Consider the following 17610-nt stretch of genomic DNA (forward strand, 5'->3'; position numbering starts at 1 on the left):
CTTACGTCCATTGAATTGGTGATGCCATCCAACCATCTCATCCTCTGTTGTCCCCTTCTCCTGCCTTCAATCTTTCCCAGCATCAGGGCTTTTCCAGTGAGTCAGCTCTTCTCATCAGGTGGCCAAAGTATTGGAGTTTCAGCTTCAGCATCAGTCCTTCTAATGAATATTCAGAGTTGATTTCCTTTAGGATTGACTGGTTTGATCTCCTTGCTGTCCAAGGGTCTCTCAAGAGTCTTCTCCAGCACCACAGTTTGAAAGTATCAGTTCTTCAGTGCTCAGCCTTCTTTATGGTCCAGCTCTCACATCTGTACATGACTTCTGGAAAAACCATCGCTTTGACTAGATGGACCTTTGTCAGCAAAGTAATGTTTCTGCTTTTTAGTATGCTGTCTAGGTTGGTGATAGCTTTTCTTCCAAGGAGCAAGTATCTTTTAATTTCATGGGTGCAGCTACCATCTGCAGTGATTTTGGAGCCCAAGAAAATAAAGTCTGTTACTGTTTCCATTGTTTCCCCATCTATTTGCCATCAAGTGATGGGAACGGACGCCATGAACTTCTTTTTTTTCTTTTGAGTTTTAAGCCAACTTTTTCACTCTCCTCTTTCACTTTCATCAAGAGGCTCTTTAGTTCCTCTTCACTTTCTGCTATAAGGGTGGTGTCATCTGCATATCTGAGGTTTTTGATATTTCTCCCAGCAGTCTTGATTCCAGCTTGAGATTTGTCCAGCCCAGCAGTTAGCATGATGTACTCTGCATGTAAGTTAAACAAGCAAGGTGACAACATACAGCCTTGACATACTCCTTTCCCAATTTGGAACCATTCCATTGTTTCATGTCTGGTTCTAACCGTTGTTTCTTGACCTGCATACAGGTTTCTCAAGTGACAGGTAAGATGATCTGATATTCCCATCTCTTTAAGAATTTTCCATAGTTTGTTATTGATGGGGTTAACTGTAATGTTTTCTGTTGAAGTTGAGAGGAAGGATCAAATTGGAAAGAGATTATCAAGTTTGTTTTGTATTAATTACATATAAATAGCTGAATAAGAAATAACATTGGTCATTTTAAAAGTGACACCTGTAACTCAAAGAATACTTCTGGCAAAGTCACCCATGGCCCCAAAACAGTTCACTCTTGTATATCAGCCTTTTAGCAGTTTCTGAATACCTGGTAGAGGCCTGGAACTGTATTCTTTACAGAATAAAGAGGAAGCATGATCTACAGATTCCTTTATTACTTGTTTTCTTGTTTTTTCTTGTTATTACTTGTTTTCCTTTTCCTTTATCTGTCTTTTCTTACCCTCTTAACATGCTGGCTAACCTCCTTTGCTCCTGAGCCTACCATTCGTTCATTCATTCATTCCAATTTTGAGAACCCAATATATAGTAGGCACCCTGCTATATATTGAATATTCATCAGAAGGACTGATGCTGAAGCTAAAGCTGCAATACTTTGGTCACCTGATGCAAAGAGCTGACTCATTGGAAAAGACCCTGATGCTGGGAAAGATTGAAGGCAGGAGGAGAAGGGGATGATAGAGGTTGAGATGGTTGGATTGTATCAGTGACTCAATGGACATAGTTTGAGTACACTCCAGGAGACAGTGAAGGTCAGGGAAGCCTGGCATGCTGCAGTCCGTGGGGTCACAAAGAGTTGGACACGACTGAGCGACTGAATAACAACAAAATGGATACTTTGATCAAAAGTAAAGACACAACCTTTGCCTTCTTGAAGCTGTTTGCCCAGGTAATGAGGTCAACACAGTTGGAGAAGTGCTGTGACTGCAGAAGCTTAGGATACTGCAGGAATGTCAAAAGGGAAGCCTTCCTGGAGGAGGTGACTTCTAAGCTGTGATTAAAAGGTTGGAGGAAGAGGGGAGAAGGAAGTGGGCATGGTCAGAAGCAGTAGATGAGTTCAATGGCTGTTGAAATTGTCCAGGTGAAATGAAGGGTGACCTGAATTAAGGTAGAAGTAGTGAGGGAAGCAGATGGATTTAAGAGACAGAGGTAGAATGAATAGAGTCAGGAGGTTGATTCCATTAATAGGATTTAAGGGAAAAGGACAGGTTCTCTGCTTTCTGGCCTAACCAGTTGGGTGGTTGAAGGGCCCACCCTCAGAGGGGAGGCTGAGGTGAAGGGGAAAGTGATAAGCTCTTATGGACCTCATGAAATTTAGGTGTCTGTGGTTTATCCAAATGAGGATTCCAGTAGGCACCAGGGTGTGTGCCTGGGGATTCAGGAGGGACATCTGGGCTGAAGAAAAGAGATCTGGAAGTTATCTGCTGGTCATCGGAGGCGTGGGAGTGCGAGAGATCCTGTGCTGTATAACTTGGCTTGGGAAGCGAAGCTGGCCTGGGATGGCCCCCCAGAGGGCACCGTCTCAAGCGGAGCGGCAGGAGAGCAGCTCTCAAAGGTGAAGACCACCTAGGAATGTCAGGGAGTCAAGCAGAAAGAGCAAAGAATAATGCTCTGCGTCAAACATTGCTGAAAGCTCACGGCAGCTCCTGGGTCCTGCTCACCGGCTTTGGCCGATGAGATGGTTGGTGACTTGGTCACAGCAGTTGTTTTAGAGTGTTAGAGAGTGTTGTAATTTATGGCACTGAAAGTGAAAGTTGCTCAGTCATGTCTGACTTTTTGAGACCCCATGGACCCATGGAATTCTCCAGGCCAGAATACTGGAGTGGTTAGCCTTTTCCTTCTCCAGGGGATCTTCCCAACCCAGGGATCGAACCCTGGTCTCCCTCATTGCAGGCAGATTCTCTACCAACTGAGCCACCAGGGAAGCCCAAGAATACTGGAGTGGGTAGCCTATCCTTCTCCAGGGGATCTTCCGGACCCAGGAATTAAACCGGGGTCTCCTGCATTGCAGGCGGATTCTTTGCTAACTGAGCTATCAGGGAAGGCCCTGTGGCATGTAGTGGAGGCTAAGCAATACAGTATGATTTTAGGGGTTCTTTGTAATTAAATTTTTAAAAGATTTATTTCTTTTTGGCTGTGATGGGGCTTCACTGCTGTGCGCAGGCTTTCTCTGTGGTGAGCAGGGGCTAGTCTTCGTTGCGGTGCTCCAGCTTCTCCATGCAGTGGCTTGTTGCAGAGCTCAGGCTCAGAAACTGTGGCGCACGGGCTTAGCTGCTCTGTGGCATGTGGGATCTTCCCAGACCAGGGATCGAACCCATGTCCCCTGTATTGGCAGGCGGATTCTTAACCATGGCACTACCAGGGAAGCCCCGTAATTAAATTTTAAAAATACAAATCCCTTCACTAGGTCCCTCCCTGTGACCTATAGGTGGGAGAATTAATAAGCACCAAAGAAAAGCTTACCTACTACTTGCAATTTTTTTTTTAACCTGTAGTTAGTTGGAATTTGTTTTATGCCTTTGAAAACCATTGTCTTGTTTTCTATAGGCTAAGGCATTTTCTTTTCTTTTAAAATAAGGGATGCACAATTCCTGACTCTTGCTCCAAATTGGAGTCTCCCTTTGATCATTAACACATATTTTAGAGAAGGTGATTACCTAATAGTAATTGTAAATAGCTTAGGACTTAGTGACCAGACGGAATCACAGGTATTCCCATTTCGATGTTCCCTGTTGTATAGTGGCCCCTAGGGCTTGGGTCTCTCCACTCTTGGTATTGTGACGTTTGTGTTATATCCCACCTATCCCCACAAGAGCTCTATTTTATGAAAGCTAAATGGTGCTATGTTTTATTTTCAACTTGAAGTGAAAATTAATTGTTTCAAGACATTTGAGAATTTCATAACTGTGTGAGATAATTGGTCACACCCTAGGGAAATTGCATAAGAAAATATAGCTCTGAGTTCTGCATTTTCATTTTCCCTAAAGATCTCATTCACAGTGATGTCTTAAATAGTAGATAGTTTTATGGGTGATGAGAAAGCAGATCTACCTGTAGAGTGCACTTTCTTTGGCATAGTGAAGGGTTCACAGACCACCACGAAAGAAATTGCTCAAGTCAGGCTTTTTGTTTAGGAGGCAGCAATAGGTTATTGGGGATAGAGGTGACTTGGGAGTGTGTTTTCCTCTCTCGTTAAATACACCTTATTTAACCTCTCCATTGTACCCGCTGGGAAACCACTGACGGTATTTGTACTTACTGCCTCCCTAGGGACATGAAGTAACCAAACACAGAGTGTGCATGTATGTGTGTATGTGTGTGTATAGTTACTTTTTCTTTTTTTTTTTTTAATAAAATGACACTATAGGATCATAGTATAATTGATTCATGCTCCATGCTGTTCGGTTCATATTTCTTGATTGATTGTACTATTTCAAATGTGTAATGTCTAAGAATTTTAAATAATGAGATTTAAAAAAAATGTTAAGATAATGAATGTGGCCTCTTTAAAGCACCATCATCAACTCAGTTGAATCTCATTTGGGTGAAGATGGGCTAATTTCATTTTACATTTAGGACAGGTGCCAAATATGCCTATGGGCTTCCCTGGTACCTCAGTGGGTAAAGAATCTGCCTGCAGTGCAGGAGACGCAGGTTTGATTCCTGGATCCACAAGATCTCCTGGAGAAGGAAATGGCAACCCACTCCAGTATTCTTGCCTGGAAAATCCCATGGATGGAGGAGCCTGGCGTGTTACAGTCCATGGGGTCGCAAAGAGTCGGATACAACTGAAAACTAACACACTTGCCGGCTATATCGGAACTTATGCATTGGTAGACCATCAGTGGGCTAAGTCACTTCAATTGTGTCTGATTCTGCGATCCTATCGACTATAGCCCGCCAGGCTTCTCTGTCCATGGGATTCTCCAGGCAAGAATACGGGAGTGGGTTACCATGCCCTCCTTCAAGGATCTTCCCAACCCAAGAGGAAGTCAGCAGCTGCCCTGGTGGGTCTCCTGGCAGGATTTTGATTGACTTGGTTCTCTATCAACCTCTCCACTCCAGGACAGAGGAGAAAGGAGGAAAAGCCACTTCCAGGCCAACCTGTCTCTTACATCTCCTGCATTGGCAGGCGGGTTCTTTACCACAAGCGCCACCTGGAAAGTCCTCAGAGATGGAGGGGTGGTGGTCATCATTTATATGTTTTTCACTGAAGGATGTGCAGAGAAATTGATCAAGTCTAATGAATATATTTGAGCTTTTCTCCTTGTTGCTGTATTGGGTAGACAGCCTGACTGAAAATAACAGAGGTGCCATTTAGCACACACTCAGTATTTCATGCTGGACAGGCACCATGCGAATCACTTTACAAGTATTAAGTCATTAAATCTATGACTCAGTGAATATTAAGTATTAATTCTATGAGGGTAGCTATATTATTATCCACATTTTACAGAAGAATTGGGGGTAGGGGTTAGATAACTAGCCAAAGTTGTACAGCTATGGGATGAGTTAGGGTAGTATTCAAGTCTCAGCAGTCTGGCTCCGGAGCCTGTGGTCTTAACTCTTTACACCACTAGCTTTCATTACAGTCTGCTGCTTTGTCTACAGATCTGCAGTTTGTTGAATCCATGGACAGAAAAAATGGACAGAAACTGAGAATAAGGAGGGCTGGCAGTACTGGGCTATTTTCTGTAAGAGAGTTGAGCATCCACAGATTTTGGCATCTGTTGGGGTCCTAGAACCAATCCCCACAGACTCTGAGGGACAGTGTCCTATTGATCAAATCTGAATGCTTTAACTCATCTCATCACGCTGTTTTTACAGTAATGAAAATGAGTCTTGTGGCTAATAGATTCATTGGCCAAAGGCCAATAATAAATGAAAAGATGCTCAACCAGTAGTCAGGAAAATGCAAATTGAAATGAATATTCCACTAGTTCTTTACCTGATTGGAAAAATGGAACAGATTCATAGCATCCAAGTGTGAGGGTAAGGACACATATGTAACTCGTGGGAAGGTGGGAGTAAAAAAATTGCTTCAAATTTTTATTTAAAATTTTAAATAAACATTTCATTTGACTGAACTCCTAGGAATTTTATCTTGTAGACATAAAATCACCAGTACATAAGGATGCATGTACAAGGAATTTGTTTTTTATCATGCTATTTGTAATGACCCTAAACTGGAAACCACTTGGCAGTTGGAAAATGCTGGCATAAATTATGCTGCATTCCTAATTTTGGAGTTTGGGGAAACTAATCAACAATTCCTCTCCTAGCTAGCATGCATGCATGCTCATGCTCAGTTTTTCAGTTGTGTCTGATTCTTTGCGACTCTGTGCGCCGTAGCCCGCCAGGCTCCTCTGTCCATGGGATTCTCCAGGCATGAATACTGGAGTGGGTTGTGTTTCCTCCTCCAGAGGATCTTCCCGACCCAGGGATCCAACGTGAGTCTCTTGCATCTCCTGCATTGCAGGCGGATTTTTTTTTTTTTTTTTTTTAACCACTGAGCCACCTGGGAAGCGAACCAATTAGGAAATAAGACCCAAGGGACAGAGGGAGATCAAAGTATTGTCTTATTAGTGATAAAGCTGATTGACTGTGTTTCTTATTTCTTTATTCTTGAATGAGATGGACTTATGCTCCCAACTGCTGGTGGTGATGGGGGAAGGGCAGCAGGGGAGGGAGCACAGATCAGAGAACGTCCTTGTCTGAATGCAGACTGGCCACTAAAGACCGAAGTCTCCAAGCGAGTCCAGCACACCCAGTGTCTCCTCTCAGACTCACCAGTTGGGCTAGTCATTTCCTCCCTCCCTGGATAGGAGGAAGTGCGGAATCACAGTGGAGAGAAGGTGGAAATTCTCCTTTTGTATTTTCCCTCCTAGGGAAGGGAGTGGAGATTATTCTTCCTTATGGAAATCTATGAAGTGGGAAGTGTTCCCCTCTCCTCCAACAACAGTGTTTTGGAATATCATGCAGTGTTAAACAGTATAACTTAGCTCAGTGTGAGCAGACTTGGGAAGATGTCTGTCATATTTTAAGTGAAAAATTGAGCTATAGGTGACTTTTATATGATTTTATATGATTATATTAAAAGGAGAAACCATGTATATGGGTATATTTTTGTAAATATAGAAAAAAGTATTTAAACACATATTGTAGTTGCTAAGAAGAATGGTGTGTGGAAGGTTTTGGTGATGGGGAAACTGAGCTTTTCCCTTGCATTTCTCTGTATTGTTCAGTTGTTCAAATGAGCATTTATTAATTTTATGAGAAAACGTCTAGTTGAGAGTTGCTGTGAGATACATATGGGCTTCCCTGGTAGCTCAGATGGTAAAGAATCTGCCTGCAGTGCAGGAGACCCTGGTTAGATCCCTGGGTCGGGAAGATCTCTGGAGAAGGGAATGACAACCCACTCTAATATTCTTGCCTGGAGAATTCCATGGACAGAGGAGCCTGGCAGGCACCAGTCCATGGGGTCACAAAGGAGTCAGACATGACTGAGCGACTAACACTTCATACTTCACTTCATGATATATATATACACACACACATATATGTATGTATATATACATATTTTCAGATTACTTTTCCATTATAGGTTATTACAGGATATTGAATATTGTTCCCTGTGTTATACAGTAACTACAGGGTAGATCTTGAAATTTCTGATTACAAGAAAAAAAAGTTGTAACTGTGTGTGGTGATGGATATCAACTAGACTTACTCTGTTGATCATTTTACAATATTTGCAAATACTGAACCATTACATTGTAAACCTGTAAGGGAGTCTTAGTGGCCTAGCTGATAAAGAGCCCGCCTGCCAATGCAGGAGATGCAGGTTCCATCCCTGGGTCAGGAAGATCCCCTGCAGATGGAAATGGCAGTCTACTTCAATATTCTTCCCCGGAGAAGCCCATGGACAGAGGAACCTGGTGGGCTGAAGCCCATGGGGTCACAAACAGTCGGACATGGCTGAGCTACTGACACATGTTGTACACCTGAAACTAATATAATGTTATATGTCAGTTTTATCTCAATTAAAAATATCATAAAGTTGTCTGCAAATATTGCATTGTGTGTTCAGTGGTGCCTTCAGCAGCTGGTGTCCCCCTTCCCTTTGGCAGTTCAGGGGTCTTCACTGAGAACTTGTTTCTAGATGGGCCTGTCGGCTCCCCTGCACCTTGTTTTATTTTCACCCCACACCCAGGTGTGCATGCGTGTGCTCAGTTGCTTCGTTCATGTCCAACTCTTTGTGATCCTGTGGACTGTAGCCCAGCAAGCTCCTTTGTCCATGGGATTCTCCAGGCAGGAATACTGGAGTGGGTTGCCATGCCCTTCTCCAGGGCATATTCCTGACCCACAGATCGAACCTGCGTCTCCTGCATCTTTTGTGTTGCAAGTGGATTCTTTACCACCAAGTCACCAGGGAAGCCCCTACACCCAAGGCTGGTGGGGAGTTTTGGGAGGGTGCTCTGGACTGGAATCAGGCCACTTTGTTGCTTGGTGACTATGAACTTGGCTGAGTGATTGGCCATCTCTGGGCTCCGCTTTTCTTATCTGAAAAATGAGATGTTGGAATTACATGAGAAGGTTGAACTAAATGAATCATTCTAGGGGGGCTGAGCAGATGGACTCTGAACCCTGTCTCCCCAAGTTTAAATCCCCATATTGCCACTTACTAGGTGTGTGATATTGAGTTTAAATCCCCATTTAAATGTGTGATATTTAGGAAAATTTTGTAACCTATCTATGACTTACAGGCAGAAGGACTTTAGAGCAGTGCTGGAATATATGGGGTTGGTCAAAAGTTCATCTGGGTTTTTCTGTAAGATGTGATGGAAAAACCCAAATGAAGCTTTTAGCCATCCCTCTAAATACTGATAGTGTTAGTCACTCAGTCGTGTCCAACTCTTTGTGATCCCGTGGACTGTAGCCCAACAGGCTTCTCTCTGGAATTCTCCAGGCCAGAATACCAGAGTGGGTTGCCTTTCCCTTCTCCAGGGGGTCTTCCCGACCCTGGCATTGAACCCAGGTCTCCTGCATTGCGGGCAGATTCTCTACCATCTGATCCACCAGGGAAGACTACTCTAAATACTAGCTATTATTAACTGACTAACAATGAAATTAATTCTAATGGGGAAATGGTATCTCCAGGGAGGTGGATGACAGCATGCTTATGGGCAAGGTTTCCCAGGATTCCTCAAATAATCCTGAATTCTATCCAGTCTTCCCTGTCTACTTGGCCAGGGCTTATAAGGATGTGGTTTATGAGGTGGGAGGCAAGCTAGAGGGATATCCTTAAAAGATACTACCCACCTATATTAAGGTTTTTCTTTGCCATGGCTAAAGAGGTGGCTTAAGTATTTTCCCCTTTGTATACACTGGAGTCAGTTTCTAAAGGGTTTTCATTGTAAATTATAATAAATGCATGGCATGATGTTTACAGAATAAGGTCAGCCATGAGTCTTCCTGTACAATTTAAACCCTAAACAAGTATATAGGATACTGTTCTGAGAAGGTGTTTAGTTGCTAAATTGTGTCCGACTCTTCTGCAACCCCATGGACTGTATCCTGTCCAGCTCATCTGTTGATGGGATTTCCCGGGGAACTATACTGGAGTGGGTTGCTATTTCTTTCTCCAAAGGATCTTCCTGGATCAGGGATCGAACCTGCGTCTCTTACATTGCAGGTGGATTCTTTACTGCTGAGCCACCAGGGAGGGTTATCTCATTCCAGAAGGACTGGATGACTTACTCTGAACTAGTGGAAAGAGGCTTGTTAAGTGAGTATAAAAAGTTGGGGAGCAGGGCTTCCCTGGTGGTCCAGTGGTTTAGACTTTGCCTTCTGATGCAGAGGGTGTGGATTTAATCTCTGGTTGGAGAGCTGAGATCCCACATGCCTTAGGGCCAAAAAACCAGAACATAAAACAGAAGCAATATTGTAACAAATTCAATAAAAACTTTAAAAATAGTCCATATTAAAATTTTTTTTAAAAGCTCAGAGAGAAAGTTTGCACAAGTTGAAGAGTTGTTGGAAATGACTTTGAGCAGCTTAATTAAAGCCTCCCCCTGGACAAGCCTGACGTCTTGGGAGACAACCACAGGCAATGACTAAGCATCTCGCTTTAACTCCTGGAGCTGCCCTGGAGCTGAGTGTTTGGGGCCATTTACTTTACGTCTTGGTTTCCTCAGTAATCCTTGAGGATTGTTGGGAAGATTCAGTGAGATGATAGGGGTGAAGTGGTAAAGAATCTCCTTGCCGATGCAGGAGATGAGGGTTCCATCCCTGAATCAGAAATTCCCCTGGAGGAGGAAACAGTAACCTGCTCCAGTGTTCATGCCTGGGAAATTCCATGGACAGAGGAGCCTGGCAGGCTACGGTCCATGGGGTTGCAAAAGAGTCGGAAACAACTGAGTGACTGAGCACATACATTTAGAAAAACAGCCTGTATTTGTGTTGCTCAGTACACATACATGCTCAATCAGTGCCAATTGTTACTACTTACACGTGTGTGTTCGAAACAAAAGGCTGAGGGGTCATGAACTTTCTCAACAAGTGTGAACCCTTTGTGGGCTAATGAGCTTTTGACCTAAGTAGGAGCAGGGAGGCCAGGGCACTGTTGGGAAGCCCTCTCAGTCCCGTTTGCAGTGGGCTGAGACGTACCTCCAGGCGAGGAGGGGGCATCCCTCACAGTTTGGTTTGGGTGTTGCTAACTTCCCACCTGCAGGCACAAGGAAAATGAGGTCTGTTTCATTCCTTGTCTTTGAGTCGAGGGTTTTTTGTTGGGAAGTGTTACAGGCCAAATTATGTTCCTGCAAAAACCCAGTTCTGAAGTCCTAACTCCCAGATGGTTGGATGGCATCACTGACCCAATGGAGGTGAGTTTGAGCAAACTCCGGGAGGTGGTGAAGGACAGAGAAGTCTGGTGTGTTGCAGTCCGTGGGGTCGCAAAGATTCAGACATGACTGAGTGACTGAACAACAAACAACCACCTCCAGTATCTTAGAACGTGACTGTATTTGGAGATAGTATCTTTCAAGAGGTCACTGAGTTAAATGAGGTCTTTGGGAAGACCCTCTGGGAGGGAGACGTCGGCTGTCTGCAAGCCAAGGAGAGAGGCCTCAGAAGAAAACAACCCTGCCGCCATCTTGAATTCGGGGCTTCCAGAATTGTGAGGCAACAAGGTTCTGTTGTTGAAGCCCTCCAGTCTGTGATACTTTGACATGGCAGCCCTAGCAAACTAATACAGGCAGCTACTGAATTCTCCCCAGAGTGATAGTATTTCTGGGCAGACTATTTGAAAGTGAAGGAAGTGATATAGTATCTTCAGTGGGGACATAGGCCAGGTTTTAAATTCTGGCTCTGTTGCTCACTGGCTTTGTGAATTCAGCCTTTGTTTTTTCTTTTCCTCCTGTGTAAAGCAGGAGTAAGCTACTTCATAAAGTTGTGAAGCTGAAAGGACTTCGTCTGTATAAAGTTTATTACTCTGCCTGACACTTAGTAAGCACTCAAAAAAATAGTGTTGTTACAATGAGACGGAATATCAATTAGGAGTTTGGTTATAAATTTGCACATTGATTATCACTTTTAAGTACTGTTTGCTTACCTACAAGCTTGGAAAATGGCTTATCACAGATTTGAAGGTGTTTCTTGCTGACCTCCCAAGGAGCTTGGAATTAAAGTATGACAAGGATGTCTTTGAAAGTGCAAAGTAGCTAAAGAGTATGGTACAGCCACTTTTTGTTTTGTGGTACAGAAAGGAATTGCATTTTTTGTTCTCTTCCCCAGCCACATTCATTTGTAGGAGGCAATGCAAAAGAGCACTGTTTGTGAGAGAGGGACGGCTTGCCTTTAAATAAGGAATTGTTTAATTAGGTTGGTTTCGTCTTGGGGCATATAAGGCAGTGCTGCTGAGAAAAACATTCCAGGCCTGAACAGCTGCCTTTGTCTCATTGGTGAGCCGCCGGTAAATCACTGTGGTAGGGAAATAATTTTGGATTGTTAATATTTGCTGTTTGTTAAAAATAGCCAGCTTGCATCTCTTCATTAGGAGGAAGGCAGTGTTTTGCGCTCCTGGCAAAGTTTGGGGGCTTTTTTTTGGAACATAAATCCCCAAGAAATGCCTTTCAAGCAGCACATGAGAGCAGAAAGATCAGAAACTTCCACTGGAAGATTGCAGCTCATTGTGATTGTTCTTCCCTGTGGCTGGTAAAGAATCCGCCTGCAATGCAGGAGACCCTGGTTCCATCCCTGGGTTGGGAAGATCCCCTGGAGGAAGGCATGCAAGCCACTCCAGTATTCTTGCCTGGAGAATCCCCATGGACATAGGTGCCTGGCGGGCTACAGTCCATGGGGTCATGAAGAGTCTGACACGACTGAGCGACTAAGCACTAAGTGATGGGCCTTTGGTGATGTTTTTTTTTTTTTTTTTTAATGGGAGGATAATTGCTTTACAATATTGTGTTAGTTTCTGCCATACATGACTCAGCCATAGATATGTTGAATTCATGTGTCCGTTGAACTCCCTCCCACCTCCCTGGGCACATGTTTTATTTCCTTGCCGTGACTTTGAAATCTTGCGAGAGTAGTGGAAATTGAGGTCTTGCTGAATACGGGTTGTGTTTGATCAAAACAGCTGTGCTATACCATTTCCTTCTGCAGAACGGCCTGGGCAATCCTTTCCTTGTGAAGGGCGTGTTGTTGGACATCACGAATGGAAATGCAGCTTGCTTTCCTGCTCTAGAGGGAGGGCATCAGTAGAAAAACAAAAATTTGGCACACCTTCCTTTTAAATATGAACATGTAAAAGTGTTAGTTAGTTGCTCAGTCGTGTCCGACTCTTTGCTACCACATGGACTGTAACCCGCCAGGCTCCTCTGTCCATGGGATTTCCAAGAACAATGGAGTGGGTTGCCATCCCCTTCTCTAGGGGATCTTCCTGACTCAGTGATCAAACCTGGGTCTCCTGCATTGCTGGCAGATTCTTTAGTATCTGAAGCCACCAGGGAAGGGTTTATTAAAAGTAAAGCTATCTATTTTCATCTTCTTTGCCCATCTTCATGGTTAACTCCTGACATTTTGCTGCCTGTAAAAAGCACGTTTTTCTTTAAGATGAAGTTTTTTTCAAGTTTATGCCTAATTCCTCCCTAAACTTGATATATATAGTAAGTGCTAATAAATGCAGCCCTGAGGATAGAGTAAGCAGAATTAAATAAGAATTGTTATGAGTTTAAGCGCCCTGATTGTGTGTGGTGTTGTGTGTATGAGAAATTCCATATGGAAATTGCAATTATAAATTGGAAAAAAGTTTACAAAGAATTTGCCAAGATCCCTGCCATCCTGATAAAACAGCCATATTCAATTTTACATGTCTTTGCCTTTTCACATGCTACTATTGTTTAAAATATAGTTGTACATATCGATACAGTTTTATCTTTTGCTTTTTATTAGTTATAGCAAATGTTTTTCATTTTATTATAGGTGCTTTGTAAGGCCCATTTTTAATACTGTTATACTGAACAGTACCATTAATTACTATCTTTCTATTATCCTACATGTAGGTAGATTTTGCTTCATTTTGTCTCATAAATAATATCTTTTGGCATTAAGCTTTTTGTCATTCCAATGAATAAATTTCCAGGAGTTGGTCAGAAGTGTTACTTGTAGTAACTACTATCTACCATATTCCTTTTGAAAGGACTATGGTGCCAGGTGTATCCTTTTTTTCACATGTTAACCAGTGTCTTTACTAATTGTTGAACTTTTAGTTTGCTTCTTCTTGCCATTAGAAATAATATTGAGGTGTCTTTTTTGTGTTTGTATTAAAAATTTGGTGCACATTTCTAATAGGTAATTGTGGTTTTAAAATTTACAGTCACACAGACTGGATAGGAGGGGAGTTTGGGGGAGAATGGATACATGTTTATGATGTATAGCTGATCTCTTTGCTGTTTACCTGAAATTATCAAAACATTGTTAATCATCTATATTCCAATATAAAGCAAAATATTAAAAAAATAAGATTTACAGCCACAGACAGATAATACAAAAAAATAGAACTTTAAACATTTTTCCCTACTAAACTTAATTTAGTTTTCAAGCTGAATTGCCAGTTTTAGTCAACTCACTTCTGTTTAAGGCTATGAAGGTTTGTCTCCCTCTACACCTGGGAATGAGTTGCAGGCTTTTGTGTTCTTGGCAGGCATCGGGTGCCTGTGCCATTGGGACTTTGCTGGTCTCTACTCCATCTTTGTGTTCCTCTAGAGTGCTTCTCTATACAGTTGGCCATCTCCCCCGGCTGCATTCTGAGAAGCCAGGCAACCATCTTTTCTACTGTGATACCTGCATGCTTCCTCTAGGCTTTTCTAGGAATCCCGTCCACTTAATGGTCTGAGCATCTTTCCTTTTACCCTTTTGTCCGGGTGTCTAAGTGCTGGTCCTGTGTGGTTCTATGCTAAGTCGCTATGTCTAACTCTTTGTGACCCTGTGGACTGTAGCCCACCAGGCTCCTCTGCCCATGGGATTCTTCAGGCAAGAATACTGGAGTGGGTTGCCATGCCCTCCTCCTTGGGATCTTCTTGACCCATGGATTGAACCCGCAGCTCCTGCATTACAGGCAGATTCTTTACTGCTGAGCCACTAGGGAAGCCCCAAGTGCTAGTTCAACCCCATGGAGTCTCTCCTTCAGTCTGCTGGCCAAACACTTTTATCAACTTTTGTGCCGAAAAATAGCTCTTATATCATTAAGAGCTTTTCTCCCCTGTAGGATTATGGTAAAACTCCATGCTTTAAATTCTTCAGTTTTGCTCTTCAGCTATGAAGATAAGCTTTCAGAATTAAAAAGGAAAAAGAAAAACTTTCCTAAGGTTCTGGAGACTGTTTTGACTTTCAGATTTATCTCTGCTTTAGGTTTAGAAAAGTCGACTCAGGAACTGGAAAACCCAGGGATTGCCTCTCTCATCCTAGGCTGCATGGCTTGTCCCTGGGGAAGAAAGGAATGTGGAGGGCTTAGGCAGCTGCTTGAATGATGGGTGGGAAAGGGAATCAGTCCAAGGCCAACAAAGAGACTGGGGAAGCCAATTCTTAACAACACAGCAGTTTAGTGCTGTGACTTAACTGGGGACTGTGTGTTAAGTTTATCGAATGCACAGTTTGTGTGTTGTTATTGTTCAGTGGCTAAGTTGTGTCCAACTCTTTCTGACCCCATGGACTGCAGGGCACCAGGCTTCCCTGTCCTTCACTATCTCCCAGAGTTGGCTCAAACTCATGTCCATTGAGTCGGTAATGCCATCCAGCCATCTCATTTCTGTTGCCTCCTCCTCCTCCTGTGATAATTTAGTGGATATAGAATAATATTAATAGCAAGTACTTGTCAGTGCCAGGACTGTTTGGAGCAATCTTCTACATTAACTTCTTTAGTCCTCAAAACAACTTGAGAAGGACAACTACTATTTTTTTTTTTTTTTGTCCATACCACGTGGCATGAGGGATCTTAGTTCCCTGACCAGGGATTGAACCCTGCATTGGGAATGTGGAGTTTTAACCACTGGACCAATTGGGAAGTCCCTAGTACTACTGTTATTACCTCCACCACATGCTCTAGGAGCCAAGATGAAATGAGCTTTGTAACTCTTCACCCTGTAAGTGGTGAGGCTGGGTCTTGCAGCCCGGTAAGACTGTTGTTGAGTCTCTGAGTCGTGTTTGACTCTTGTGACGCCATGGCCTGTAGCCCACGAGCCCACCAGGCTCCTCTGTCCATGGAATTCTCCAGGCAAGAATACTGGAGTGTGTTGCCATTTCCTACTCCAGGAGATCTTTCCAACCCAAGGATCAAACTCGTGTCTCCATTGGCAGGTCAATTCTTTACCACTGAGCCATCAGGGAAGCCCTGGTTCTATTTCTGGTCAGGGACTGGGAGGTGACAAGTACTTAATCTGATTATTATTGAAGGGAAATCCTTTTCTCTTGTATTTGTGACACTTTTGGCTTTCTTCTTTCAGGAGTTTGATCATTTCATAAAAGGTGGTTCTTTTCCTATTTAGGAAGGCATCATCTCTTTACTGTTTTGGTTTGTTCATATATTAATATGTATTTCCTCATTAATTTAGCTGTTTCTCTGATGAGGATAAAGAAACCTTCATTTCAACTACTTGGAATCACTAGGGTTTAAAATCTGTATTATCTCAGGTCAGTGACTTGCTTTCCAGAGTTGTGTTATTTAAAAAAATTTTTTTTTTAACTTATTTGGCTGTGATGGATCTTAGTTGCGATACATGGGGTCTTCATTGCGGGATGTGGGGTTTAGCTCCCTGACCAGGGATCGAACCCAGGCCCCCTGCACTGAGAGCACAGTGTTAGCCACTGGACCACCAGGGAGGTCCTGGAGCTGTGTCGTTTTAAAAACCTATTTATTGTGAAAAAGGTTAAACATAAAGGTGAACATGGAGATGTCAGTAGAGCAAACTTTTCAAGTGCCCAACACACAGCCTCAACAATTTTAAACTCATGGCCAGCCTGGTTTCATCTATACCAGGGTTCTTCACCTTAGCAGTATTGACATTTTAGACTGGAAAAGTCTTTGGATGGGAGGCTCTCCTGTGCCTTGTAGGATATTTAGCAGGATCCCTAGCCTCTACCTACTAGATGCCAGGAGCACTACACCCCTCCCCGCGTCCTGGTTATGACAACCGGAAGTGTTCCCTGGGGAGCACACCCTCCCGAGTTGAGGGCCACTGACTTATACTCACTCCACTCTCCCTCCCTGTAAGATTATTTGGAAGTAGATCCCATAGATTAAATCAAACCCGTTTGTGGATTTATTTCTGAAATGTAACATCGTATGTAAAATATAACGTCTAGTTTTGTTAACCCTTCAGAGAGGAAAGGAGGAAAGATCTAACAATGTTCGTGTATGAATTGTTGCCAGGTAGCCACTCTTGGCTGGAGAGATGGTCATAGTTCCTACCAGCTACCAGTATTGATATGAACTAGGAAACAGAAAGAAATGGATATTGTGCTCCAGCCTGTGTATATTTTTAAAACTGTAATGTATACGTGATACAGGGTTTCCCATTTTAAAGCATGTAGTACAATTCAGTGGCAGTAAGTACACCCACTCTGTCATGTAACTATTTCCAAATCATCCATCTCCAGAACTCTCTTCATCTTGTAAAACTGAAACTCCATATCCATTCAGTAATAATCCTATTCTCTCCACCCCTCAGTTCCTGGCAAGCACCATTCTGCTTTCAGTCTTGATAAATTTTATTTTTCTAGGTACCTCATATGAAGTGAAGTGAAGGTCAGTCAGTCATGTCCGACTCTTTGCAACCCCATGGACTATACAGTCCATGGCATTCTCCAGGCCAGAATACTGGAGTGGGTAGCCTTTCCCTTCTCCAGGGGATCTTCCCAACCCAGGGATCAAACCTAGGTCTCTTGCATTACAGGCGGATTCGTTACCAGCTGAGCTATGAGGGAAGCCTGGTACCTCATATAAGTGGAATCAGATATCTGTCCTGTGTCTGGATTATTTCACTTAGGATAATATCTTCAAGGTTTATCTGTGTTGTAGCATGTGTCAGAATTTCCCCCATTTTAAGGTTGAACAATATTCCATTGTATGTATTTATACCACATTTTACTTATCCATTTATCTGTTGATAGACATTTGGGTTGTCTCTGCCTTTTGAATGTTGTGAATAATGCTGCTCTAAACCTGGTGGGCAGATATCTCTCCAGGACCC

General features: G+C 43.0%; 1 protein-coding gene across 20 annotated transcripts in view; it reads left to right on the top strand.

Annotated features, from left to right (window-relative positions):
- Nucleotides 1–17610, top strand: part of MBOAT1 (membrane bound glycerophospholipid O-acyltransferase 1) — a 111210-nt gene that overhangs the window by 38179 nt on the left and 55421 nt on the right. Inside the window, exon 2 of one of the 20 annotated variants that reach the window (XM_086370095.1) lies at nucleotides 9555–9647. The exons of 17 other annotated variants lie outside the window; for them this stretch is intronic. Coding sequence is in view for 1 of the 3 variants with exons in the window: in XM_086370085.1 (XP_086226211.1) it covers nucleotides 10672–10743 (72 nt within the window). In the remaining 2 variants the exon portion in view is untranslated. Of the gene's footprint in view, nucleotides 1–9554; nucleotides 9648–10408; nucleotides 10744–17610 lie in introns of those variants that run through there. 2 more of the 20 variants (XM_086370085.1, XM_086370092.1) reach the window with 2 other exon arrangements.

The sequence above is a fragment of the Bos grunniens genome, chromosome 23, assembly GCF_055505025.1.
Source record: "Bos grunniens cultivar Pamir isolate PY7600 chromosome 23, Bosgru_T2T1.0, whole genome shotgun sequence".
Classification (NCBI taxonomy): Eukaryota; Metazoa; Chordata; class Mammalia; order Artiodactyla; family Bovidae; genus Bos; species Bos grunniens.